This window comes from Fusarium subglutinans (assembly GCF_013396075.1).
Source record: "Fusarium subglutinans strain NRRL 66333 chromosome Unknown NRRL66333_c0000076, whole genome shotgun sequence".
NCBI lineage: Eukaryota > Fungi > Ascomycota > Sordariomycetes > Hypocreales > Nectriaceae > Fusarium > Fusarium subglutinans.
Window position 1 is genome coordinate 67,486 of NW_023502139.1, and position 26,232 is coordinate 93,717.

Genomic DNA, 26,232 nt, shown 5'->3' on the forward strand with positions numbered 1-26,232 from the left:
GAAGAGACGAAGAGTGCGGCGGCCGTTGAAGAAGAACCAAAACGAACCGAACGAACGGACGGGGTAGGCCAGGCCCAACAAACAACACAAGTTCCGAGATAACTACGTTATAGATTCACACGCACGCACGCAAGACAAGACTTTACTCTTGTTGGATGCACCGGGGGGAGAGGAAAGTGGAGGCCTGAGGGCATGTGTCGGTGTCCAGGGAGTAAGATGCAAGCTATGAAGCTTTAGTGGGGCAGCGATGGCTTAGTTCAGTAGGTGAGGTAACGATGGCTACGATACGATACGATGCGATCCCTACAGACGATGAATGCAATGTTGCCCTGCTCTGTAACTTTGCGAAAGCCTTGACTTTAGTTGGCGTCGGGGTATTCCTTGACTGTTGGAATTAGCTTTGACAAAACTTGTAGCCTCAACGATCCATCCTTTGGACCCATTTACCCACTACAAATTTCTCGCAAGTCGTCATGACAAACATTAGCAATTAATGATGCGAGCAATCCAATCTGTCTGTTACCCCAGTTCTATATACGTATGACGGGGCTGCGGGGGCAATCACTTGTCTACTCCGTTTCAAGCAGGTGTCAGATTCTCAAATCAACACAATCAATTGAATGCAATAAATGTTTGCTTGCACGTTCAAATGCTACTGATTGATAGCAAATAATCCTTGTAAAAAGTCACAAGGATATCGACGTTGCGCCAAAACTCAGACATGTCTAGACAAGGTATTTTAACCACACAGACCCAGTTAGCGTTCAAACTTGAAGATACCTAACCGACCGCTACAAAAGTGCCCTTTGCATCAGGTTACTCGCTCCGACAGTCTTATCTAACAGGTATTAGAGACATTGGCTCGGAATTAGTACCGACAGACTGTAAAATGATGGACCGACTCGAATAAACAAAGGGCGAGGTTAAAGGGCTTACTAGGAGTGGTAAACATCGTGAGTTGACGCGTAGGAACGTGCAGTTATTTGTGAATCAGTGAAATGCCAGTAGTCTTGACTGATTTCCACGCACGTACCTGTATTTGGTAGACACAGTGATAATTGGGATCGTGATCGACAATTGAAGTTAATTGAAAGAGCCTGACTAATACTCAATCGGTTACACTGACATATCAAACATTTGACAATCATCCTCTACCTGGCTATGCCGACGATCATGGAATATCACCATTCAAGAGGCTCGTGATTGTTCTTTCATCGACCAGATACCTCCTATCTACATACAAAGATCATTCATAAAGGTCAAACATATTGTCTCCTTTGCTTAGTCAATATTTACCATTGCATCCTAACTATATCATGCAATTCGCAACAAACGTTCCAGTCAACCATCACCACAAACTACCCTAGAAAGAACCATCCCCACAACATCACATGAACTGAAGTCTTGCGTCCTCTTGGAACAGGGATCATGTCTTCAACAGCTTACATGCCACCCTGTGGTCTGAGCGCACCCATCACAGTTGTGTCCGTAGCTCTATCATATGCAGGACATACGCCTCATCCAATCGCTTATAACTTTGTTTCTCACCTATCAATCGTCAAAAACGCCATTGAGGCTCTATATATACCGTGCTATCATCGCAATATTTTCCAACAATCACATTGTCGAGCAACACAACCTTTGTACAACTAGACATGTGTCGTGCATTCAGCCTCAACACATGCAAACCGTCTGGTTGATCACAATCCCCTCTTTCGTGATTCGCTATCCCTCACCGCCGGCTAATACACTCGTTCCTTATCGTTTACTCCAGGTCCCCGGGGAGAAAACGTTTCCCCCACGTTCTAATGCCGTGTAGCGGTTACATTCAACGTCTTTGACCAATCGAAGTTGGATGACCTTGCAGTTGAACTGGGTGTGTTCCTGTTGGACCGTCACGCGAGGGCCTCACTTCTTCTGCAGGACCGGTGAGACCTGCAGCGCCGAGACAATCCGTGAACTAGGCTTTGGCGTATAACTGTTTACTCTTTGGTTGTGTACCTATCCTATGTAACGGTGTACAGTACCTTACAGTCATCTCTTGTTCATTCCTATGTAAACTACCCTGCAGCAGTCAAGCGAAACCAAACGTTGCACAATTGGCATTAATATATGTCATTCATAGATCGTTCGAGTTACAACGGAGCTCATCCGTACCACACACGTGGCTTCCAGACATGGCGTCCCTCTCCAATCAAACCGTCATGACAGCTCTTGAGCTATTTTTGTTAATATTGACACGACAGCCTTTAATAACTGTCCGAATTCCTTCCAGCCAAGATGACTTCAGTACCCCGACTCCTCCGGCTTGTTGAGCAAAAAGGAAACAAAAACATGTTAACTATTTTATCTTTTCATCCTCTTTACTGTTGATACACAAACGCCCGTCTTAGCGGACCACAACGTAAGGCTGAATCAATCGTGCCTCATGTTTGAGATGGCTGTTTAGCCCATAATCATGCCCTTCATACCGGCCATGTCACCCTCCTTGGCGGCGATTTCGAAATAGCCGTAGATGATACTGTAACATGTTAGTATTGCGATGGAAGAATTAAACAAGAGATTCAACTTACGTGACAGCAAGCAGAGTACCGGTACCGGAACCAAGAGCGCCCAAAAGGTCACTGGTGACGGAGAGCGCACCAATGCAGGCACCACCAAAGGCGGCGGCAGTAGGAATGATGCGCTTGAGCTCCTTGTACATGGACTGATCACGGTGACCAGCCATAACGAGACCCTGATCCTTGAGCTGCTTGGCAACATCACGAGGGCTGGAGCCAGAAACCTCAATCCAGGTCTTGGAGAAGAGAGCGCAAGCACCGAGCATGTAGACAATGTAGGCGCTCATGTGGATAGGGTCGAGAAGAGCCTCCTTCAGGTTTTGGGGAGGAGACATGTAGTAGACGAGACCAGAAGCAGCGTGGAGCTGAGAAGAACCATCCTTAGCCTCCCAGACACCAAAGAGACGGACAAGGAGGTTCTCAGAAAAGCGGGAGTAGAGCATCTGGCTGATAAGGAAGACGTTGGAAGAAAGAGCGGACTGCAGCATGATGGGCATGTTGGAGGTGTAGAACAGGCGGACGGGGTAAGATCCACGAGCACCACGCTGGCGAGAAGACTTGACGGGGATCTCGACGCGGAAACCCTGGAGGTAGATGACAGCAGCGAAGACGGCAATGGTAGCAAGGAGGTTCATGATGTTGGGGAGGTTCTGGCGGTAGAAAGCCTCCTGGAGAGCTCGCTGCTTGTTGGGCCAGGTCATGAGGAGGTGGAAGAGGGCAATGACGGCACCCTCAAACTCGGGACCACGGCCAGTGTTGATGGTGGTGGGAGAGAAAGCCTTCCACATGATGGACTCGCAGATGTTGGTGGCAATAAACAGAGAGATACCGCTGCCAAGACCATAGCCCTTCTGGAGGAGCTCGTCGAGGAGGATAACAATCATACCGGCAACAACAAGCTGGAGGATCAGGAGGAAGACAATACCAGCACCAAGGTCGGAGGGAGGTCCATAGAGACCAGAGAAGACGTAGACAGTAGCAGTACCGGCGGAGAGGATGAAGGCCAGAAGCTTCTGGGCGGTCTGGTAGAGCTCGCGGTCGGACTTGAGGTCAAGGTTGACGTCGATCATGTGGGTGCCAGCAAGGAGCTGGAACACCATGCCAGAGGAGATGATGGGGGTGATACCCAATTCCATCAGTGTACCACGGTTACTTGCGATGACCATTCGCAGCCAGTATAGAGGATCCGAGTTGTCGGAGGAGACGATACCGTAGAGAGGCATCTGGCTCATGACCAGGAAGATGAGGAGGGTGAGGGCCGTCCACATGAGCTTCTGGTTGAAAGGGATCTTGGTCTCCGGCTGCTGAACCTCTGGGAGGAACGGCACGAACGGCTTCACCAGATCGAGGAATCGTACTATCGAGCGCAGCCACTGTTAGCTTTTTGTCCCATGATCGCGATGCCAATTGGCAATTGCGCGCCATTTCGTGATGTCGCGCGAGCTCAAAAAGTTTTGAGCTTTCAGCTCCTGACAAGGAGAACAACTTACGGGAACTCATGGTGGGCAACGATACTAAAGGGACAGAACAAGAATTGGACTATTTCATCCAATGAGGGGAAGAAAGAAGGAAAGAAAAGGAAGATGCTGAGCTTGAAGAGCCCAGGCGATTTGAAGGGTCGATGGGAGAATAATTAAAGGAGAGCTGGGGGGGCGGAGGTTGGCGATCTGGCTTCAATGAGCCCAAATTGTAGATGTGTCCAATATTGGGAGTGGAGTGGCACGTGACCGCCAGGGGCGACTCGAGATGGGGAGCTCCAGCTAAGGTTCCATTCCCCGAGCTTCTCCAGGTAATAGCCTATAGGGAGCTAGCTAGCTGTGAACAAAGGGGTTTCAGCCTCTGAGACCAATTGAAGCTAAGCTTTGAACCCTGCCGTAATTTTTCCGTCAAAATGACTCCGCTTTGCCTGTTCTGGAACATTTGAGGATTTGACTCAATATTGTTCATCCACTGTAAAACGACAAGGGCAATATTGGGAATCAATATTTATGGCTTTATTATATTAGATGCTTCGTCGCCTGGGTCCGATTCTCAGGCGAAATGTCAGTACAATGTCTAGAAAACCCCCGGCAGAACCCCTGGTGGTTGTGCTAGGATCAACGGGCACGGGCAAGTCAGATGTAAGTGTAGCATCACGCAAGATAGAATGGCTCTGACGGATATAGCTGGCAGTTGAGCTTGCAACTCGGTTGAATGGTGAAATCATCAACGCAGATGCTATGCAGCTGTATAATGGACTGCCAATCATTACTAACAAAATCACCACTGAAGAACAGCGTGGTATTCCTCATCATCTTCTTGGACATATTTCTTTGGATGAGCAACCATGGGATGTTGACGATTTCAAGAGGGAGGCGACTCGGACAATACGAGAGATTCGTGGCCGAGGACGGTTGCCCATTCTCGTCGGCGGCTCACAGTATTATGTCGACCCTATACTCTTCAAAGAGGTTATCCTGGATGACATAGACCTGGATATGTCCAAGTCATTTCCAATTCTTCAAGAGTCAGGCGAAGTTATGCTCCATGAGCTACGAAAGGTTGACCCTGTCATGGCCGATCGATGGCACCCCAAGGATCGTCGCAAGATCCAACGATCCCTGGAGATTTACCTTCGGAGCGGCAAAAGAGCATCCGAATACTATGCTGAGCAACAAGCCCGAAAAGAAGCAGCACAGCAGGACGCAAACAAACAGCCCTGGGAGAATCTGCTATTCTGGGTCTACTCGGAACGAGATGTCTTGCGAGATCGTCTCGATAAGCGAGTAGATAAGATGCAGACGAGTGGACTCATGGATGAAGTCCGACAACTTTACGAATTTAAGCATAAAAAGGAAGTGGAAGGTCAACGACTTGACATGACAAAGGGGATATGGCAGTCAATTGGATACAAGCAATTCGAGCCATACCTGTCTGCTGTCGACGAAGGGCGAGAAGCCACCGAGCTCGAGAAATTGAAGAGCGCAGGACTTGAAGAGATGAAGTCGGCAACGAGACGATACGCTGTCTATCAGACTCGCTGGATCAGACTGAAGCAGATTCCGCGGATACGTGAGATTGGCCCAGAAGCTATGAACAACATGTATCTTCTGGACAGTACGGATGTTTCAGCATATGGACAGAACGTCGTTGAGCCGGCTGTAAAGTTGACGGAGCAGTTCCTCAAAGGCGAAGAGCGTCCAGCACCGACTGAGGTTTCGTCACTTGCAAATGAGGTTCTCACGCAGGTTGGAAATCCTCCACCCAAAGCAACACCATGCAAACGGACATGCGAAGTCTGTCATACAGTGTTAATGACAGAAGAGGCATGGAAACAGCACTTGAAAAGTTCAACTCATCGACGGGTTGTTCGCAAGAAAGCTAGAACGTCTTTGGTGCCCGTGGAAAAAGTGCCCGTGGACAAAGATGAAGGAGACTCTGGGCCAGAGCTGGGGTCCATGTTTTCAGAGTGATCAATACAAACAGTCATCCCGCGGTGCCACGATCCGAGTCCGTTCCATGGAGCTGGTATTTAACAATAACGTCACTTACGGCCATGATATGAGAATTGTGGTTCGAGTAAAGCAGGCCACTAGGTTATCGCTCTTGAAACAAGATACCGACACTATATGCCGTCATCGGATCGACTCGGATGCTAGCCGTTGACCCGTCTAAACGAATAACAGAGGGATTCGATGTTTCGACAGGTCTGAAATGCCGTGTGAATGATCAAGTCTGCCTTACAAATCGAAGTGACTCTAAAGTCCTAACCGGACTCCGAAGACGTCAAGAGTGAGCAACTGCCGTTGAACTATTTCATAGGGCTTACCGTAATCGCGATGAGTTGGCATTGAATTTACCATACCGAGACGATCTATGCGACGTCTTTGCTTAATCAAGGATCATGCCAGTTTGCATAATGGTCAGCTGGCCTAGGATGAAAGGACGATAATAACCCGCTCACCCGAATCAGGCACAAGACCTTTAATGCGGCAGATCATGATAGAAGTTAGTTTTGATGAATCGCTACTCTTTAGAGCCTGATAGGTTCACCGGACACTCGGTGATATCACGCCCGTGGGGGCATATCATCAGAACGCGAAACATAGGCAAGGATACGAAAACCACATGGGACCGGGCTGTTCATACAACCCGACGTGAGAGCAACACAAAGACTGCGGAGAGAGCCTATATGTAATCATGGACCTGAACTGAGCGTTTGGGTTTGAGAGGGCTAGATGGTCTACCTAGTTTAAGTGGCTTAACCTTCCGGAGCATCCGAAGTTTACAAAAATATTTGATCAAAAGTTTTAACTAGACGGTTGTTACAGTATTAAAGGTCTGACGTATGTATGTAGGGTGCGATGCTAAACTACAGACCCTTTGGGATAGTATCGGACCAAGGTTTTAAGTACCTAAGGTATTTAATGTCCGTCAGTCTGCATACGGTAAGTTACCAATCCTGATACATATTGAGTCATCGGGCAGGGCTGGTGCTTTGGTCCGTTGCGGCGGACTTGGATGACAAAAGTCCGCCGCTAGGTATCCAGCGACGGGGGCTCGAGTTCGGGTCCAGGGGGTCCTCATTGGTCAGTTTCAGCTAGAAGATTCGATTTCAGCATATCGACCATTTGAAACTCAAGGGATGCATCAGCGATTTTCCTGTCAGGCAGCTTTATATCAACCTTGCCCTTTGGATCTCTGCGGCCAGGTTTGCGTCTATTTACGGAGTACGGTATGGAGAATCAAATATCTGCCTGAACCGATACAGCCCTAAACAAAGGGGTATTTTTCTATATTTATTTCCCTATGTCTACGGACACTTCCCTGAAACCTACCAACTGATGTGATTGTTGAATAAACGGAATACGCGGATTCCGGTATGCGCGTTTATTAATTATTTTATTCGTCTATACCACCTTTTTATGCAGAGTCATTGGACAACTACCTAAGTACCTAGCACAATCTTCAACAACCACTGAACAATCCGATCCGAACAGACGGGACCTGGAAAAAACAACAGGCCAGCCCCTGGGCTACCTCCCAGAAGAGACAAAGACAAGCAAAGCACCACCTCAGCCAGCCATAACCGGCTCTACATTATACCGGTAGACTCGGCATCTTACGGTATCGTCAGCTGCCCTGCTTGCTTATCGTTTTTTTCACACCAGGGACGGAGTTTCTAGAGTGTCTGATCGATCATAACCATTTCACATTCATCACTTTTTGTTTCTTTTCCTCCTCTATCAGTCCTGACAGATCCTTTTGTTCCGTTTGCGTTTCTGCTCTGCTGCCCCTCCCCCTCACTCACCTGACCCCAGTGAAACGGACGGAAGCGGGCTTCTGAAGAACCCCAGCTACCCGCCTGCCTGAGCTGTACGTACTGTACGGTGGAGCTCACGCTGGCGTCATAGGATATTTTACTCAACCTTCAACTCTCAGCGACAAGACGAGACTATATGATTGTTATGTGAGGTTTTGCTCAATTCTGTGGTCATGTCAAGCAATATCACCCACGGGCCGGGCTCTGTATCGCACAAGAACCCTCGTGTCCTGGCCTGCGTCTTGTGTCAGCATCGCAAGATCAAATGCGACCGTAACACGCCCTGTTCAAATTGTATCAAGGTGAGCATCTACAGCCGCAATCTCTTACCAGCTCTAGTCATTAATGCGACTATAGGCAAATGTCACTTGTACTCCAAGCACTCCCGCTCCAGCAAGGAAGCGTCGGAGACCCAATCAGGACCTTCAGGAAAGACTTGCACGATGTGAGCAGCTTCTAAAACAATACGCCGATGGTTCTGCACCATCTCCTTCTGCTGTTGGTCATTCACCTGCTACAAATGGGACCGTAGATACGTATCCTGCGACACCCACCAACATCGATGGCCAGTCCAAGTGGAAACCAACTGGCAAGATGGTCAAGGAAGAAGGCGGGGTGCGATTCATGGACAGCTATCTCTGGGCTAATATCCACGATGAGGTGAGTCTACTGACTTGACCTGCTAACATGCACTAATGCTACTCAAGCTCCAAGCCATGAGAGAAATCGTCGACACCGATGATCCAGAAGAAGCCAGTGTTATGGGCTCTGAAGACCTGAGTCCAGATTACAATATCGATCTTCTGATACCAGCCGATTCAGCTACCAGATCATGCGAGGAACTCCAGCCTGAGCCAGTTCACATCTTTAGACTCTGGCAGTTATTTGTCGATCGCGTCAATCCTCTGACCAAGATCATCCACGTGCCATCAGTGCAACCATTCGCATTGGAGATGGCTACCGATATCAACAAGATCCCACTCAACTACCAGGCTCTCTTATTCGCCATCTTTACCATGGCCACAGTGTCCCTTACCGAGGCTGAATGTCTTCAGATGCTGGGAACATCTCGGGATGAAGCTCTTCGAAGGTACACCATTGGTACCAAAGTGGCACTCACAAAGTTTAACTTTCTCAAAAATTACGACATGGTGGCTCTGCAGGCATTGCTGCTATACTTGGTAAGGCAACCATACCCCTATGTAACTATTGCTGACGATTCCAGTTATCTCTTCAGAACCGATATGATCGACATGCGGCCTGGATTCTCAGTGGAATGGTCGTGCGTATCGCGCAAAAGATGGGCTATCACCGTGACGGCGACTACCTGGGACTTAACGCCTTTGAGACCGAAATGCGACGACGTATGTGGTGGCAGATCATCCTCCAGGATGCCAAGAACGCCCTAGTCTCTGGCTTGAGCCACTCGCTTCTCCCAAGCAGCTGGGACACCAAGATGCCACAAAACGTGAACGATGCCGACCTTTTCCCAGGATCAATCGAACCCGTTCTACCCCGCGAGGGTCCTACTGAAATGGCTTTTTGTCTAATCGGCTACCAGATCGCCAAGTTTCTCGTCAACGCCGAATCACTCCACGGAACCCCCGGACTAGAAGCTGCCGTCATGGGACACGACTTTGAAGGCCAAGACCCTGCCATTCTACCGAGCATCCAGCAGTACCGAGATTTGGTGGACAATTTGGAGCAGAATTTACTTGAAGTTGAGGCTCGTTACATCGACCCAACGGCTGGAAACGTACACATCGCCGCTCTCAGCATTCGCCCGATGATCTGCAGCAAGATGAGGGAGATACTGGTCCCCATGAAGGAGCAACCAGAATGGGGAACAGAAATTCTGGACAAGAAGGATAACCTCTTCAAGATTGTGTTGATGAACAACGAGCACAGCACAGATGCTTACGGCGTGATGGATCAGACTGGTTTCCTCTGGTTTCTCAAGTTTCATTTCCAGATTGATATCTTTACAGTCATGACCAAGCAGCTCTGCCAACGACCGACTGGTTCTCTCGCCGACCGCGCATGGAACATGGTTCAGAAGATTTACCACTACCACACCGAACTCCTCGACATCTCCCAAAAGACATACTACATCCAAGCCCAAACAACCCTGAAAGCTTGGAAGAACCGAGAACAAGCCTTTAGAGCAGCTGGCCAGCCCCTCGAGACACCAAACTTTATCTACCGCCTACGAGACGTCGTCAAGAGCGAAAACCGGACTTCAGAACCCTCGCCACAACAACCTGTCGCCCACCCTCCGCAAAACTCACAACAAATGACCGATCTTGATCCATTTTTGGGTAACTATTTGGATGTGTCGACGCTGAATTGGGATTTATGGGGCAACATGAACCAACCGCCACAGCAGCAGCAGAGTCAGATGCCTGTTTCGTTATTTGGCAATTTCCCAATGGGCAATATGGGCTAGGGTTATGAGATTGTACTGTGAAAAGTTTGGTGCTGGTATGATAATGAGCTGGGAATCTCCATGGAGTAGGGTGCATGTTGGATTTATAGAGCGGCGTTGGTAGGGATGGATACCAAGGAGCATTGTATCAATATATTTTGTTGACAGTCACAAGTCATGTACCACCGAATTTTGTGGTCTTATTATTATTTATATGTCTGGCTAACAATTCTTTCCCCTCAGCCAGTCCTTGACCTTCCGTCCGCCCATCATTGTAATCACCCGCCTCGCACATCCTCACTTCTGAACATGAGCATGATGCTCACGAGTCGCTTCAAAAACCGGATAAACATGTCCTGCACCATTGCTCCCCCGCACAAGAGGATGGTTCAAAGCACCATCGGGCATGGCATCCAGTTCGATGTCAGAGTTGGCATCAGAATCGTCATGGTCGCGGCCGCGATTATCAGTAGGCGATTTAGGGCGAGAGCGCCAGTTGCAAAAGGAAACTGCTGCAAGGAAGATGACAACGATGGCGGTGCAGCTGATGGCGATGGCGATGACTACACTGGTGTCGCTCATGCGGCGGTGGATGGTGTTTGTCATTGTTGCGGCTGACTGGGATGTTAGTTGTGATGCGAGATAGGGTGATGGCTTACCGAGAGGACTGACATTGTTAGCGAGTGTCTGTAGAGGATTCTTCTGCCACTGAGTTGACTTGAAGATGCTCACGAGGGGTTCATGCGAGTTGGAAGTTTAGAGGAGAGATGATGATACTCACTGCTACTGAGCAAACACTGCAACGGATCGATGTATTACGTGAATACTCTTGTATATTTATTTGTAGTAAACGACAAGTGAAGAAGATGATAGATTTGTCCAGAACGAGATCATTTAGCTGTTTGAAGATGAATGCCAGAGCCTGCAAACGTATCATGCCATCTATGTCTGGCACTGGCAGCCACATTCACTTACAACCATCCCAAACAACCTCAATCTCTCTTATCCAACCTACATGAAAATGATACAGTACTCACCATAACCTACCTAAACCTGCGCCTCAACTCGCCCATTCACGCCCGACGCATTTCGTCTTCCCGCGGCTATACCACGTATCGAAGCCTCTTTGTTCTGCTCCTTCTTCTGCTGCCGATGAGCTAGAAACTGCAAACAACAGCACGGAGCAATGAACAGCAGAAACAGCACCGCCATACCGACTGTCAACCCAATGATGACTATCCTGTCAGAGTGGCTGGGCTTGCTATCGTAGTGCTGTGCTGGGACATCGAGCGTTGTGGTGGGGGAGATGACGGTCATGAGAGTACTTGGGGGAGCCATTTTGATTGTGATGGAAAGGAACATGCCTGTTGGAGAGAGTCTGGTCCTTCTGAACTTGGCAGATGGCTTGGGGTTGCTCAGAAGAGATTGGAGTTATATAGGGGTTTATGGATATGTGTGAGCAGTGAACATGGTGATTGCAAACATTGCAAGAACAGGGCATTGTTATAGCATTGGACACTCAATCTTTTCTAGTCTGACATCAGTTTCGTTTTCTTTGTCCTGGTGCTGTTTGAACACCTCTCAGCGGTGAGCTGGGCAGACCATGAAGACGAGAAGCATCCAACAGATTGACGGGTTCTTGCGCAGTTCAGTTGTACAAACTCAAACCCCTTTCACCTTCAAGACAGCATCAACGACAAGCTTTACGTATTCAGACGTGATGCCAACGTCGTTGTTCAGTGTTCGACAGCATGCCATGTCCCTATCCAATTGACTTCCACGCGTTGAGCACGACAAGTCATCAACCACAGCTATTTAGGCCAGTCACAATCACGGAAACACTAGTCCAGCTCGCCTTCAAGCGTCAGGCATCACAAGCACACACATCAGAATGTAGATCTCAAAAATGAAACGACACCTAGACGGGAAAACTAGGTGTCGAGATTAACGACGGATCCAATTTCCCAATATTCTTCTAAGAACTGTTCTCGAGTCCAAAGACCCTGCCTACAATGCTGTCCACTCTCCACACTAGACAGCGTGCGGCGAACGTTCTTGTCTATCTGAAGAAGAAAGGAAAATCGAGGCGCGACAAAAAAAAAAAATCGCGATAACAAAACTCACGATCTGCTTAGTCATACGAGAGCTGCACGTGAGAGTGGGTCACGTGTGTTCCGAGATGAGGAATTGACATCATCCCATTGGCTGATTGGACCGAGAAGCCGAGGAGGCCCGTTCCGATGTCTCGAGAATAGGAAGCCATCATCATTGATACCCAGATACTGTACGAATCTCGCCCTTGAAGCATCGACGCTGACGATATCGTTGACCGGACCTTGGCTGAACACTTTCTCTTCGAAATCGATAGATACTCACAATCCGCCACGATGCTCGCTCAACGTGTTGGCGTCGCCGCTCTTCGTCAAGGTACTTTCGCAACCCGAGCCTCGACATTCCGATATCTAACAGCTCTATAGGCGCGGCCAAGCCCTTCTTCGCCCAGAACATCCCCAAGGCTGCTCTCGCTGCTGGAATCTCTACCTCTTCCCCCCTACGGTACGTCCCTGGCATCAATTGAGCTTCCCCCATCTGACATTCGCAGCGCTGTCGGTTCTACCAAGGTCTCGCAGCAAGACGGCCACCAGATCCTCGTCAACCAGCGCCTCAACCGCCCCGTCTCTCCCCACCTGGCCATCTACAAGATCGAGCAGACATGGTTCGGTAGCTCCGCCTGGAACCGAATCACCGGCTGCACCCTCTCCGCGACCATGTACGGCTTCTCCCTCGCCTACCTCGCCGCTCCTCTTGTCGGACTTCACCTCGAGAGCGCAAGCATCGCCAGCTTCGCCGCCGGTCTCCCCCTCGCCATCAAGGGCGGCATCAAGTTCACGCTGGGCTTCCCCTTCGTCTACCACGCCATCAGCGGCTTCAAGCACCTCCTGTACGACGCCGGCAAGGGTTTCGCCAAGACGACCATCGTCCAGGCCGACAAGTACATCTGGGCTGCCAGTTTCCTCGGAGCCATTGGCCTGGTTGCTTTCCTGTAAAACACCAAAATTGAACACAAGACGGAAGGATATAGATGATACAGTTCGCAGTGGATGATACAATGGATAAGGGAAGGAGTACGGCAAGGACGAGAAACTCGTGTACGAGTATTAGCCTGAGGGCATTTCTAACTTTGAGCAAAGAATTTTATTATCTGTACACAAGCGCCTTTAAATGCTTGAGCATGTTCTAACCAATACCTCGTGAGGTGTTCGCAACCAAACGCCATACGCCTGTCGTGAATATTACGTGCCAAATCTCTAATCCAAGAATCGAGCATCCAGGATCGTCCTGACCAATCTCCGATTACCCGCAGAGGCAATCTTTCCCCCAATGATGGATCCGATAAAGTCCTTGAGTTCAGATATCTCTGTCTCGACGTTTGCTGTACCGTTGACTCCGTTGGTGTTTGATTCGACGTGATCTGCCAGCGAAGCCACAGCTTGTACTATGCCCTGAACCAGCATCTCGTAGTCCATTGTACCCTCTGCCTTTTCCTTCAGAGGCTGTAGGATCCCCGAGTCAAAAGTCTGCAAGTTACGTAGCACCAGCACGCGGATTGCCTCTGGACCTCCCGCTTCCAACAGGCCGTGGATGGCACCGTAGAGAACCGCAGGGGGTTTGGTAGGGTCGAGAAAGTATTTGAGGCATGTCCTGGTCAACTTGGGTCGCAGGAGTGTGTTGGAAGCTGAGTATTTGCGTGCAATCCGTCCTACCAGAGATGCAGCCAGCTGTCGAAGATCATACTGCTCCTTGAGAGCATCCGTTCCTTCGTCAGTGCCCAATTTTCTCGCCATTAGACAAGTAAGAGCGGGCGCTGACAGGGGACTGGCGTAGGGGTCCAGGAAAAGGCTCTTGTTCTCGATGAGAGCATTTGTTAACTCCATCATCTGCTTAAGAGTGAAGGTGTCATCGAGATGGTGTGTTACTCGGTCCATGATGAATGTGATGAAGTATGGGATGAGTTGGTGCAGGCCAGGGTCGTCTCTCACGGAACCGAGAGCGGCTTGGCGTAGGCGTACCACTTCCTCGTCAGGATTGTCGTCGAGAACAGCAGCCTGGATTTTATCAAAGTAGAGTATGAGCTCCTTGCTCACAATGTGCTTAACAGATGGTTTCATGGAGACATTGTCATTGCCTGCCAAGGCGGACAAGGCAGGATTCGCACCAGGTCCCTTGGGGAGGAGTTCCTGCGATCGAGATTCGGAGGTCGTGGGGTTCTGAGGGATGGAAGGCTGGACACCTTCGATGGCGAGCCAGTGCGCTGAAGACGTCAGCATGGAATCGTGCGCCGACCGGAAAACGTACCTGTAAAACCCATGTCGCGCGGCACCTTAGGCAGAGGCGCATTGATGAGCTTTTCAAAATCAACCTCCTCATCCTCGATGTAGAACAGCGGCTGGCCAGGTCCAAGACTGGCCTCGCCGTATCGTAGCGGACGCGTAGAATCGTAGCCGTAGAGGGGTTCTACGTCGAGCGCCCTGAGCGCGAGGGAGATATCATTAACGGTAAGGGTTGTTCTGCGGGCGGCGCGCATGAAGCGCAGAGACTCCACGATGACCTGGCCGATCCGGTATTCGACGTCCTGTGCCAGGCACTTGAGCGCTTCTTCGTTGAGAGAGCTGATGCCAACCGACTCTGCGACATCCTTGACGTTATCGGGATTCCAGAGCAGTTTGGGAGTATCGGTAGCCATGGCGCTGCGAGACGCGCAAAAAGGCGCTGACTTGGGTGATGGGATTCAGAGGGCAGTGCAGGTGGTTGGGACCGCGTCGGAGAAAGTGTAAGGTATGTTTGTTGAGTTGCGTGAATGTGAAGCTTAACGAGGCTGAGATGGAGCTGCGCATTTGGATAGTGTGGCTTGATAGGCTAGCGCCACACTAGAGAGGCTGATGATACCAGACAAGGGGTCTCTAATATCGTGAGTAACAAAAAGCTTGGAAGACTTAGTACAACTCAAGCACCTATTGATTTAGCTGACTAACTAGGCAGGTAGCTCTAGATTAGATATCCTGGCACCTCTGTCTCTCATCATGAGCTTTCTTGCTCCCCGGGGCCAGGTTGTACAGCTCAAGCATCCTTAGACACGTACTTGTGAAGATTCAGGATCAACTAGTAGGATCTTCTGCAGACTTTATGAATACTCTGGTATCTAGAAAGGAGGCAACCATGATGCCCTCTTCCTCCACCTGGGCGATCCTGCTACCTGACCACCAAAGGCCGAGCCAGCTAGAGCAATCCCACGACACGAAACCTCGAGATACAGCATTTAGAACATTCCTCCCACTACCTATCAAGCATCATATTCTTCCCCGAGAGTCAACGGAAGTTCCCGGTTCCCTTGACAAAGCACGTAATGCATCTTGGTACCGTCCCAGTGGAAATCGAACCGCAAGTCGCCTGGCTCACCCAAGGCATTCCGATAGTACAGGGGGCGTACGATTTCGGCTTTCGCACCTGGGGCCTTGACACGATACCAATCCAGAAAACAGCGGCCGTCTGGAGAATGTCGCACTGCCTCTGGAGGAACAGGTCGTGGGCTCAGGCCCTCGGCAGAGAGTCTATCGCCCTGGGGAGTAGATAGTCAGTCAAAGGTTCCACCAGCGCATACATAAAGGAGATACTAACCCAGCGGGCAAGCCAATGGATAGGTCCGCCATTGCCAATGCCTACGCCGTAGCTTTCTCCTGAGGCTCGAGTTTCGATCTGCACAATCGACGGTGCTGGCTGGCTCTTTGTCTGGATGGCATGCAGGACGGCACCTCGAGCCACCGAAATCCATCTATAGAAACTGGTCAGTCTGAAGCGCGAGAAGCGAACGAGAGAACTAACCCTGTGTAGTCTTTGTAATGATTGATATGAGTCGAGGGAGACACGCTTTTGACCTTGTATTCTATCTTCTGGCAGAGATAGTCGTTACGACCAAACCCCCCAGCTATAACGACATGCTGGAAATTCCAACATCAGCAAGTCTCACCTTTATCCGGCCTGGAGACTACTCACCGTTGCCTCTTCCCCGGTTCGTTCCTTCACCACAGCCATTTCTGATACTATTAGGTTTGTTATCTTGTTCACGACGGGGTCGAATACCCCATGGATGTCGGCTCTGGGGTGCCCATCAGCTGCTGCTTTTGGCCAAGAAAGAATAGAAAGAAAACACCCGTATGTTACTTACGCGGTAAACTCCATCGTGCTTTGACCGGCCTGTTTCCCTGAGAACTTGCGAGGAAGGTCGAAGATCTTGCCTTCCATATCGACAGAGTGTTTCATTTTCATCTTGTCGTGCCAGATCATGTCCGCAAACTTGCCGTAATCACTGTCCTTGAGATTATTGACTGCTTGCTTTGGACACTCTGCCCCAGTCTTCGCCCTTAGTAACTTCATAAACCCGTCATCTAGGAGAGCAGCTCCGGCATAAATACATTTGCTCGGGGAGGGCATACAAAACAGTCCGTAAGTATCCCCGACCTGGCCCAAAACGGAGATCTCCCCTAACTAAATCTATGACACCCTTCGGAGCTGACGCCCTACTTGGGGTCCGACATGTGGCTAACGGGACGATACTCTAGGTCAGTGACATACAGCAGAGGCCTCTCCACAACTTGTCATAGAGAGTTAAAAGTCCGAGGGATGGCACGGGACAAAATGAACAGCGGAGAAAGACAAACCCGACTTTCTTTGTCCAAGATAGGTCAGCATGATAGCTAGTACCAATACAGCTGGGCTACTAGAGAGGTCAACCCATCAAACCAACACACACCCATCGACACGGCTGATTATGAAGCTAATGTTTGTACATATAGTCAGTCTGTTTGTCAGTAATTCTAGGGGGAATGTCAGGCTCGATGGTTGATCGGCGGGCTTCTTGTCTGAGCCAGTCTCATCTATTCCCTACCCCCCCCTGCGACCTGACCAATACAATCAATAAGATGCACTGTTTGCTCAGCCACCCACGAAAATGTCCGTTTCAGCCGCCTGTAACACACGGAAAACTGCTTCTTTGCCCACCGGCCTTTGGCTTGTTTCTTTGTCTTACGGTCAACAGGGAGAGGGGCTCTGGACTCGGACTCGTACTCGGCTGCGCACGGAATTGTGACAAGTATGAGTACATAATTCCAGAGACTGCCATCCCATGGAAACTGAATGCTTCCTCATATCTCGCCATAAGTTGGTAGGCTATTTCTCTCAACATGGCCGCTCCACGGAGATCCAAACGAATTCAGACTCTCCATCAGGCCGAAGAAGGCAGTCGCAGAATCACTGAAAGCCCCGAAGCCTTGAACAAAGATCACCCTGGTAAGAGAAGAAAGACGGCTGGGAGCCAAAGCGGAATGCTAGAAGGACGTGCTCCTAAACAATACTCAGACGGCGATGCTCCAAGAGACCTGGCCCCGAAAGAAGACTCCCCAGCGACTGATCCAGCTGTTCGTCGGGTATGTCACCATCCACATTGATATTGACTATCAGCCTCAAGACTAAATATATCAAGGCCGAGCTAAGAAAGCAGTCGGAAAAGAAGCGAGAGGAAGAATTCGAGGAACAGTCGAGAAAAAGGACCGAGAGCAAAGAATATCCTCATCGGATGTTGGCTCTTGAACGCCATGACGACGAGGTATTACGCCACTAGAAATTCCTTTCCGGAACAATTTGGTCTCTTGTAAATGATATGGGGTTGAGGGGCATCACCTGGGATAACCTCGACGAAGCTGTCCAGCAGAAGTTCATTAGCTTTGCCCCCAACGTAGAAGAACTCTTTGATGTATACGGTATGCCCCTATATTTATTTCAGCGATGGGTCTGGGAGATTATAGATGAGAACTTCTTTTCCAAGAAAAGCAAGGATATAATCTGGACCTCACCTTACTGGGAGACTCAAGCAGCCATGGAGCGCTACTTACAAGGTACGAAGCTTGAGATTAATGAGATCCCCGAGCTCCTGAGGCGACACAGCACTGACGTTACGATGAATAGAACACAAGTTCCCATACGATAACGGATATGCGTCCTACAAGTATCCGCACTGGAGACATGCCACCATGGAGTTCTACATGGCACTTGAAGACTCCCCAAAGAAGCATCGAAGGATTGATCCAACGTGCGTTGTTCCAATACTTTCCAAAGCACTCGGCCGATACTTCCCGAAGAAGCGCGATGGCACACCCCTGACGTCGCTAAAACATCTTGAAGATGAATTGGTCGCTGCGGAGTTCTACTTTGATGCCAATCTGACCTTCTTTTCCATTGTCTTTCATCACCCCACGACTCATCAAACCTGTGGGTTTCCTTACGAGCCTGAGCTTGAAGGAATCGAGGGACAAGCTATGGACGAAATAGAAGAGGAGGATCGCGAGGAAAAGCTGGTCGATTTTGTGGCTGAGCCTATGCTCCAGTGCCGTGGACATCATGATGGATATGACTACCATGTCAAGACGGCTGCGAGTCCTATGAAAGTTTGCGTTGACTGGCTTCAGAATCCGGACAGAGACAGATTATCACAGATGAGGAGAAGGGATAAAGAACAGGAAGATGAGGAGAGGGATAAGGAGACGAATGAGGATAAAGAGTATCGAGAGGACCAAGAGGATGAAGAGGCAGATAGTAGTAAGCGCGTAAATAAGAAAGAAGAAGAAGAGGAGGAGGAAGAAGAGGAAGAGGAAGAGAAAGAGGAAGAGGAAGAGGAAGAGGAAGAGGAAGAGGAAGAGGAAGAGGAAGAGGAAGAGGAAGAGGAAGAGGAAGAGGAAGAGGAAGAGGAAGAGGAAGAGGAAGAGGAAGAGGAAGAGGAAGAGGAAGAGGAAGAGGAAGAGGAAGAGGAAGAGGAAGAGGAAGAGGAAGAGGAAGAGGAAGAGGAAGAGGAAGAGGAAGAGGAAGAGGAAGAGGAAGAGGAAGAGGAAGAGGAAGAGGAAGAGGAAGAGGAAGAGGAAGAGGAAGAGGAAGAGGAAGAGGAAGAGGAAGAGGAAGAGGAAGAGGAAGAGGAAGAGGAAGAGGAAGAGGAAGAGGAAGAGGAAGAGGAAGAGGAAGAGGAAGAGGAAGAGGAAGAGGAAGAGGAAGAGGAAGAGGAAGAGGAAGAGGAAGAGGAAGAGGAAGAGGAAGAGGAAGAGGAAGAGGAAGAGGAAGAGGAAGAGGAAGAGGAAGAGGAAGAGGAAGAGGAAGAGGAAGAGGAAGAGGAAGAGGAAGAGGAAGAGGAAGAGGAAGAGGAAGAGGAAGAGGAAGAGGAAGAGAAAGAGGAGGGAGAGGAAGAGGAGGAGTCTCTTAGGGAGCTAACAAAGGATAAAGGCAAAGAAGTAGAGGTGCTGATAAGTGAGGAGGAGAGTAGAGAGGAAGTAGAGAAGGAGAAGGATTATAAGGACGAAGGTGATGAAGCGGTAAGCAAGGAGGGGGGGAAGGATAACAAGACCAAGGAGAAGTAAAGACAACAGCAAGATCAGGCTTGTTGGTTGATCGGCGGGCTTCTGATGTTAGCCAGTCTTGTTGGTTCCCCCCCCCCCTCCCGATGCTATCCATCCCAGGCAATCAATAAGATACCTTGTTTGCCCAGCCACGTACGATATTTATTTTAGCCGTCTACAATACAAGGAGAATTCCCTTGTTTGTCCATTGGCCTTTGTCCTTGTACTTAGCTAGGTGGTAGGGGCTGCACACAGAATTGTGACGAGTCTGGATATATAATTCCAGGCTGCCTGATCTCGCTCAAGATTGTGGCTCTCGGTAGTTTTCATCATACCTTACCAGTGAGCCTCCTTCTCTCAACATGGCTGCCCCTCGAAGATCCAAACGGATCCAGGCGCTCAATCAATCCGACGAAGGTTCTCTTAGAGTCGACGAGAGTCCCGAATCCTCAAAGAAACACCACCGCGAGGAAAAGAAGAAAGATAGCCGAGAACCAGGGCGGAATGCCAGAGGGGCGTTCTAAAGAACAAGCTCCCGAAGAACAAGCCTCGGAAGGACAAGCCTCAGAACAACAGGCTCACGAAGAACAAGCTCCCGGAGAACAGGCCCCAGGGATCAGTCCTGAGTGGGTATGCAGCCATGTTCATTGGTTCAGAAATCCGTCTCTAGGCTAACATACATCAAGATTGAGCAGGAAAAGCGCGCAGAGCGTGAGAGACAGGTCATCCGTAATAAATCGTATATTGTTGATTCGCACTTGGCTCTCGATCGCAAGGACGAATCTGTCAAAAACAATTGGAAGAACCTTTGCCGCAGCATTGGCACCCTTGTGAATGTCAACGGCAGCCTTGATGGTGTTACCTGGGACAGTCTCGATGAAACCCTTCAACAGAAGTTCGTCAGCTATGCCCCTAATGCAGAAGAGCTTTTTGAAGTATATGGCATGAAACAGTGTATGTTTAAATGATAGGTTTGGGAGATTGTTAACAAGAATTTCTTTTCCAATAAGAGCAAGGACATAGTTTGGGCATCGCCTTACTGGGAAGCCCAGGTAACCATGGAGCGCTATTTACGAGGTATGAAGCTTTCCTAAGCTCCGAGTATGATATAATACTAACCAGGCCAACCCAACCCAACAGATCACCACTTCCCCCACTTTAAGGAAGTTGAGTCTCGCAAGTTTCCACATTGGAGATTTACCACGATGGATCTCTACATGTCCCTCAAAGACTCAGCAAAGTGGAACTTCCGGCGGATTGACCCTACCTGTGTCGCCCCGATCATTGCCAAGGCGCTCGGCCGATATTTCCCAGAGGAGTACGGCGAAAGAGATCCCACGGGCGGAACCACCTACCCGGCTCTTGAAAGTTTTGCTAATACCGTGACCGAGATGGAGTTTCTCTTCGACGCCAACCTGTCTTTCTTCTCCCATGTTTTTCAACACCCCGTCACTCAACAATGCTGCGGGTTTACTTTCCGGCATGAACTCGAAGGAATAGAGGGCCAGGCTATGAAAGACCATTATGGTGGTCTCAGCCTTAATGAACAGGGACAAAATGTCGATCTTGTAGTTAATCCTATGCTGCTGAAGCGTGGGAATTACGATGGATACGATTACCACGTCAAGAGAGCTATGTATCCCATGGAAGTCTGCGTGGCTTGGCTCGAGGCTTACCGCAACCTGCAAAATTCGCCAGAAGAGGACGAAGAGGGAGAACAGGGGGGAGAAACAGGCGATGCGACTGCGACTGCGGAGGAGAAGAGCGAGGGACATGACGAGGATGGCAACGGGGAGGGTAAAGAAGTAGAGGGGCTGGCAAATGAGGGGGAGCAGAGCACAGTGGAAATGGACAAGGACGAGGATGACAAGAACGAAGATGATGAAGCGATAACCGAGGAGGGGGGAAAGAATAACAAGACCAAGGAGAGGGGAGACGAGGAGGTAGATGAGCGCGAGGAAGAAGGTGATCTAACAAAGCAGGAGGAGGAAAAGAGAAACACAAAGAACACGACCAAGAGCAAGAGAAAGAACAGGAAAAAGAACAAGAACAAAGGGAAGCGTCGTTAACGATAAGCACACAGGGGCAACTGCTGCTATCAATCTTGTAATCAGACATCATCAAGCTGGGCTTCTCTCATCACTAGGGAAACATGCTCTGAGCCACTAGGGCCTTTGGAGATTTATTTCCTGTATTAAAACTAAATCATCTACATACAAACTGCAAAAATATCAATCTCGGAGTTGCAGGCTCCGGGCACCACTTATCCCACTCCAGCTTTATGTATATATGTATTTTCCTTTTTCTGACTTGCTGGTGTTTCCCATCCTGCAACTCAAGCTTTCCAGGCAGTAAGGAGACCGGATTCGATCCCACGAACTGTCCCGGAAAGCGGCGAGAGATCGGTCGTACACGCTTTGTTAAACCGTTAGGCCAAAGCGAGCTGCCGCCACTTCTGGTAATAGGGGTTCAGTGTCTCTGACACATAAAGCTATGGCGGGGGTGGGTTCAGGTGTGGTTAGAGTGTTGGCGTGGCGGCTGGCAGGTGTTGGCAGTGTCAGGGGGCAGAGTGGTGGATCGGCTGAAAAGGGGACGTGATAGTGTCTGATGTGTGAGTCTGAGATCCCTAATAGTGCCTGGAACTGAAGGGTTCTGGAAGTGTTAATGGCAATAGGCGAGACTGGAGGGATCTTGTTAGTGCTCATGTCAAGTCACATCCCAGACCCCCTTTTCTGGAGACAATCTCATGTAAACTGGCCCGATTCTTCTCGAATATTGTAAAATGCATCCCATACACGAAAAAGGTTAATAGTAGACATCATTTCATCCATCCAATTACAGAGGCTCGCAAACCAGCATCATACCCGCCGCCGCATGCTTCAAGATATAGGAAGCCAGCTTTTTATAAAGCGTCGGTCTACCGCCGTCAGACACTCCCTGACAACTCGCAGCCTCAGAGGTTTCCAGATCCATTGCCTCAACTACGATGGAAAGATACTCTGCGCACTCCTCTTCATCCACACCAAAAGGAGCGAGACATCCCGCCCACTTGAAGAGTATGGCGTTGAGTATAAGGCGACTCATTTGGCCGTTGGCGGTATGGAATGGATGGATACTAAAGAAAATGTGACTGTATTTTGCTGCAAGCGCCACAGGATCAATCTCTCCTTTTATCCCCGCCGCCAGGATATCAGCTCTGTAGCTGCCCATCATCTTGTCCATCGCAGCGGGGATCTTGTTGGGGTCCATGTAGGGACGGGACGTTGCTTGCAGGGGAGATGTGCGATATTTGCCGCTGTAATCGGTATCATATGTACCTTCAGTCTGATTGAACTCATTTGTCATGATGCGATGCGCTTCCTTGATAATATCCTCCGACAGATCGCTCTTGGTGGTTTGGCAAATGAGATACTGCGCTGCCTTGAGATGTTGGCCCAGCTCTCGATAGATTTCCACGTCGAGAACTAGGAGATCAGGTGGATCACTGATTGAGCCTTCGAAAATGGTGCGGCAAAGCTCGACTGTGGTGTCCAAGTTGAAACTGCCATGTTCGATGTTGTTGGAGCCATGGACAAGGCGATAGATGCTGTCTAGGATGTGCCGTTGCATCTTGTCCGGATCAATAGTTCTTTCGAACGAGAGTTGGCGGAATAAGTCGTATAGAGGCCTGGGGTCATCTTCTGGGGACTTTCTGGTATAAGAACTCTTGTCCATGGTGATTAATAGAGCGTGCGTTTGCGTGGTCCTTGAGTGGCCTGTGGCGTTGTCCTGTAGAGTAGCCATGGCTCCTTGACACAGTAGATAATATTAATTGAGAAAAAGTATTTTATCGCTATCCCAGTGACGCTGCAGCTCTTTGGTCACTTGTGGATGATGGATATTGATCAAATGGATGAGAGAAGATGGGAAAGAAGCGACTAGAAATATGAACCTACCGTGACTCTATTATATCTTATGACCAAGGCGTCTTAAGCTTATCTTTTGCGAGAACTAAACTTTCAATTTTGGGACCTTGAAGTCTATTCTATCCCGTCCCGCTCCCGTGAAACTAAAAGTTCAGGTCGTCACATTGCAGTCATTTAGACCACCAATCCAACAGTAAACTTCTCCCATGACTCCTTAATCTTGTCCTTCGCCGCCTTGAGCTCTTCGACATCCCACATACACTCCACAAACCTCCCACTAAGAAACCTGGCCTCATCGCTCGCAGCCCAAACAGCAAAGTCGCTCGGAAGTGACACATCCTCTGGAACAAGGCCATATTCCTTAACGACATCCACGAGAGGCCGAGTGATGGCCGTGTCCATGATGAGTCCGGGGTGAAACTGAATAACGACCTTGTCTCGGTTCTCATTGGCGTACCATTCAAACACTTTATAAGCTCCAAGCTTTGAGCCGCGATAGGCTGAGAATCCGGGCATGAACTCTGTGTACATTGCGCTTGTGGATACGTGTATGACTGTGGCTCCGGGGGTGGCGAGAGGGTCGAACGCTCGCAAGAGGTTAAAGTTTCCTTTGATGTTGATCTCAAAGGTGAGCCACCAATCGACAGGATCTGCCACGGTCACATGTTCGGTCTTGGGCATGTATCCAGCGTTTGCGATGAGAATGTCAATCTTTCCATTGATTGCAGCGGTGTAGGCCTCGAGGACAGACCGAGTTGAGTCAGCATCGACGATGTTGACTGTATAAGTCCAGACTCTAGTTTCAGGGTATTTTTCCTCGATGTAGGCTTTGTTTTCGAGGAGTGTCTTTTCTGTTCGGCCAAGAAGAGCCAAGTTGGTGATGCCTGATTTTGCAAATGATCTGGCAATGCTGGCACCAATACCAGAGCCGCCGCCTGTGATTACAGCATTCTTTCCTCTGGTGTAGAGCTCATGACGAAGAGGAGAGATGGATGGGTATGAAGTCTTGTGAAGGGTCTTGACTGGAGATGCCATTTTGGTGACGCTAATTGAGGATGAGATGTGTAAATGAGTAGGTAGTCAATGAATAGTGAATGAATAGTGACTGAATGAGAGCGATTACATTTCTTTTTTTCTACCTTCTCATATGATATATACAATTTCTCAATCCAGAATCCTTCATCATTTATGAATCCTTTCACTGAGCATCGTGAGTTCAACGTTGAGTTGCGTTACACATTACTCATGCGCTGACGCCTCACCCTTGCTACATGACTACCCCACCAGCCACCATAACGCCTCATAACGTTATCAATCCTCTCTTGGTAAGTCAGCAACGTTATTCCTCCAACATCGTCATCGCACTCCCCATGCCATTGAAATGTCACCTCCAGGGAATGGAGATAATTCTGATGTATGTGGATCTCACAATTACCAAGCAGAAACTTTTGTTACGAAACACCGCTTAACATGCACGAACAGCCAAAGCGAGAGCGCAGCAGAGTTGCACAGCGCGAGTATCGTAAAAGACATGCCTCAAAGTTCAACACTCTCAAAGATGAGAACCAGAGATTGAGAAATGCTCTGAAACGAATTGAGAGGGTCGCGCTGAAGCGTGGTGGGAAGGACCAGGAACTCGAGGCAGCGTTGGCTGATGCGAGAGAAACTCTTGGGGAAGAGAGCGAAAGTCGAGCCTCGACAACTTCTGGTTCAATAGATACTGATCCAATCTCAGCTGAGAGGCTATCATATCTTTCAGGGTTGTTGTCGTCGGATATCATGATCCATGCTCAATCGCTTGGACAAAACACCGCGCCTCCTCGTCTAAGTCTAGAGCAGCAACTCTGGACTAACACGGACAGATTGGCCCGTATTTTTGAAGCGCCATCGGATGCAGGCAAATACCTCGGTGATGGGCTCTACACATTTGCGGGTACACTGTACTGGGCATGTACGAGAAATACAGTATCGCTATGGGAGACATACAAGCTCAACATGATTGGTAAACCTGGACTCCCAGCCCAAAATCCCATGGACCGACTATTCAACCACTCAAAACACTTGAACGACCGAAGATTCCTGCTTTCGCTCGCCCTAGCTCGACTAGAGTACAAGCACAAGGGCTTCATCGATCTCCCACGCGCAGGAACCGAAATGGTGTGGAAGTCAGTGCTGCCTGATCTACGACGAAAAATGGAACAAGAGCTAGTCGAGAAAGGACAGGGGCCCGAATGGTGGAAGACCCCAGGGGAAGTTGAGAACCATTTGCGCAAGTATCTCGAACCAGCTGAGATTGACGAGCTACAGGCTCTCGTGGAGGGGAGAGGGTCGGAGGAGGTTCTGATCAAGTATAAGCCTTTGGTTGAGATGATGATTGCTGAATTCGTCTGTTTTCCAGATGGTCCGAGATGGAATCTACTGTATGTTGCTATGGCTGTTGGGAGCTGGAGGAGTGATCATCCGAAACCTTCAGAGTTGGTGCAAGATTTGAGTGCGAGCGTTTAAGCGATTGACGAACAATTAATGATTTTTCTGTCCCTATTAGGTAGTTAGTTTATGAGATGATAGTATCACACTGAAGCCATGAGGTCAAAGAGCTGAATAA

At 49.3% G+C, this 26,232-nt stretch overlaps 12 protein-coding genes across 12 annotated transcripts; 6 read left to right on the forward strand and 6 right to left on the reverse strand.

Annotated features, from left to right (window-relative positions):
• Positions 1-2,445: 2,445 nt before the first annotated feature.
• On the reverse strand, positions 2,446-4,061 carry FSUBG_6794 (transport SEC61 alpha subunit; the record flags this gene model as incomplete). The annotated part of the gene is made up of 3 exons (XM_036685030.1): positions 2,446-2,521; positions 2,574-3,918; positions 4,052-4,061. 3 exons carry the CDS (start codon positions 4,059-4,061, stop codon positions 2,446-2,448), a joined length of 1,431 nt encoding a protein of 476 aa, XP_036537646.1.
• A 551-nt stretch (positions 4,062-4,612) lies between these two features.
• FSUBG_6795 (tRNA dimethylallyltransferase) lies at positions 4,613-6,013 on the forward strand (the record flags this gene model as incomplete). The annotated part of the gene is made up of 2 exons (XM_036685031.1): positions 4,613-4,681; positions 4,727-6,013. The coding sequence occupies 2 exons, from the start codon at positions 4,613-4,615 to the stop codon at positions 6,011-6,013; spliced, it is 1,356 nt and encodes a 451-aa protein (XP_036537647.1).
• Positions 6,014-8,036: 2,023 nt separating this feature from the next.
• FSUBG_6796 (transcription factor) lies at positions 8,037-10,309 on the forward strand (the record flags this gene model as incomplete). Its single annotated transcript, XM_036685032.1, has 4 exons — positions 8,037-8,165; positions 8,221-8,523; positions 8,571-9,044; positions 9,089-10,309. 4 exons carry the CDS (start codon positions 8,037-8,039, stop codon positions 10,307-10,309), a joined length of 2,127 nt encoding a protein of 708 aa, XP_036537648.1.
• A 276-nt stretch (positions 10,310-10,585) lies between these two features.
• FSUBG_6797 (uncharacterized protein) lies at positions 10,586-11,626 on the reverse strand (the record flags this gene model as incomplete). The annotated part of the gene is made up of 3 exons (XM_036685033.1): positions 10,586-10,955; positions 11,398-11,452; positions 11,503-11,626. The coding sequence occupies 3 exons, from the start codon at positions 11,624-11,626 to the stop codon at positions 10,586-10,588; spliced, it is 549 nt and encodes a 182-aa protein (XP_036537649.1).
• A 1,049-nt stretch (positions 11,627-12,675) lies between these two features.
• Positions 12,676-13,335, forward strand: FSUBG_6798 (mitochondrial succinate dehydrogenase subunit C; the record flags this gene model as incomplete). Its single annotated transcript, XM_036685034.1, has 3 exons — positions 12,676-12,715; positions 12,766-12,844; positions 12,891-13,335. The coding sequence occupies 3 exons, from the start codon at positions 12,676-12,678 to the stop codon at positions 13,333-13,335; spliced, it is 564 nt and encodes a 187-aa protein (XP_036537650.1).
• Positions 13,336-13,596: 261 nt separating this feature from the next.
• Positions 13,597-15,032, reverse strand: FSUBG_6799 (transcription initiation factor TFIID subunit 6; the record flags this gene model as incomplete). Its single annotated transcript, XM_036685035.1, has 2 exons — positions 13,597-14,600; positions 14,645-15,032. The coding sequence occupies 2 exons, from the start codon at positions 15,030-15,032 to the stop codon at positions 13,597-13,599; spliced, it is 1,392 nt and encodes a 463-aa protein (XP_036537651.1).
• Positions 15,033-15,629: 597 nt separating this feature from the next.
• FSUBG_6800 (uncharacterized protein) lies at positions 15,630-16,612 on the reverse strand (the record flags this gene model as incomplete). The annotated part of the gene is made up of 5 exons (XM_036685038.1): positions 15,630-15,905; positions 15,965-16,118; positions 16,169-16,284; positions 16,340-16,442; positions 16,512-16,612. 5 exons carry the CDS (start codon positions 16,610-16,612, stop codon positions 15,630-15,632), a joined length of 750 nt encoding a protein of 249 aa, XP_036537652.1.
• A 914-nt stretch (positions 16,613-17,526) lies between these two features.
• Positions 17,527-19,743, forward strand: FSUBG_6801 (uncharacterized protein; the record flags this gene model as incomplete). Its single annotated transcript, XM_036685039.1, has 4 exons — positions 17,527-17,632; positions 17,702-17,769; positions 17,964-18,237; positions 18,308-19,743. 4 exons carry the CDS (start codon positions 17,527-17,529, stop codon positions 19,741-19,743), a joined length of 1,884 nt encoding a protein of 627 aa, XP_036537653.1.
• A 483-nt stretch (positions 19,744-20,226) lies between these two features.
• FSUBG_6802 (uncharacterized protein) lies at positions 20,227-21,791 on the forward strand (the record flags this gene model as incomplete). Its single annotated transcript, XM_036685040.1, has 3 exons — positions 20,227-20,352; positions 20,409-20,676; positions 20,845-21,791. 3 exons carry the CDS (start codon positions 20,227-20,229, stop codon positions 21,789-21,791), a joined length of 1,341 nt encoding a protein of 446 aa, XP_036537654.1.
• Positions 21,792-22,557: 766 nt separating this feature from the next.
• FSUBG_6803 (adenosine monophosphate transferase FICD like) lies at positions 22,558-23,436 on the reverse strand (the record flags this gene model as incomplete). Its single annotated transcript, XM_036685041.1, has 1 exon — positions 22,558-23,436. One exon carries the CDS (start codon positions 23,434-23,436, stop codon positions 22,558-22,560), a length of 879 nt encoding a protein of 292 aa, XP_036537655.1.
• Positions 23,437-23,801: 365 nt separating this feature from the next.
• Positions 23,802-24,662, reverse strand: FSUBG_6804 (peroxisomal short-chain alcohol dehydrogenase; the record flags this gene model as incomplete). Its single annotated transcript, XM_036685042.1, has 1 exon — positions 23,802-24,662. The coding sequence occupies one exon, from the start codon at positions 24,660-24,662 to the stop codon at positions 23,802-23,804; it is 861 nt and encodes a 286-aa protein (XP_036537656.1).
• A 435-nt stretch (positions 24,663-25,097) lies between these two features.
• FSUBG_6805 (uncharacterized protein) lies at positions 25,098-26,132 on the forward strand (the record flags this gene model as incomplete). Its single annotated transcript, XM_036685043.1, has 1 exon — positions 25,098-26,132. The coding sequence occupies one exon, from the start codon at positions 25,098-25,100 to the stop codon at positions 26,130-26,132; it is 1,035 nt and encodes a 344-aa protein (XP_036537657.1).
• Positions 26,133-26,232: the final 100 nt, after the last annotated feature.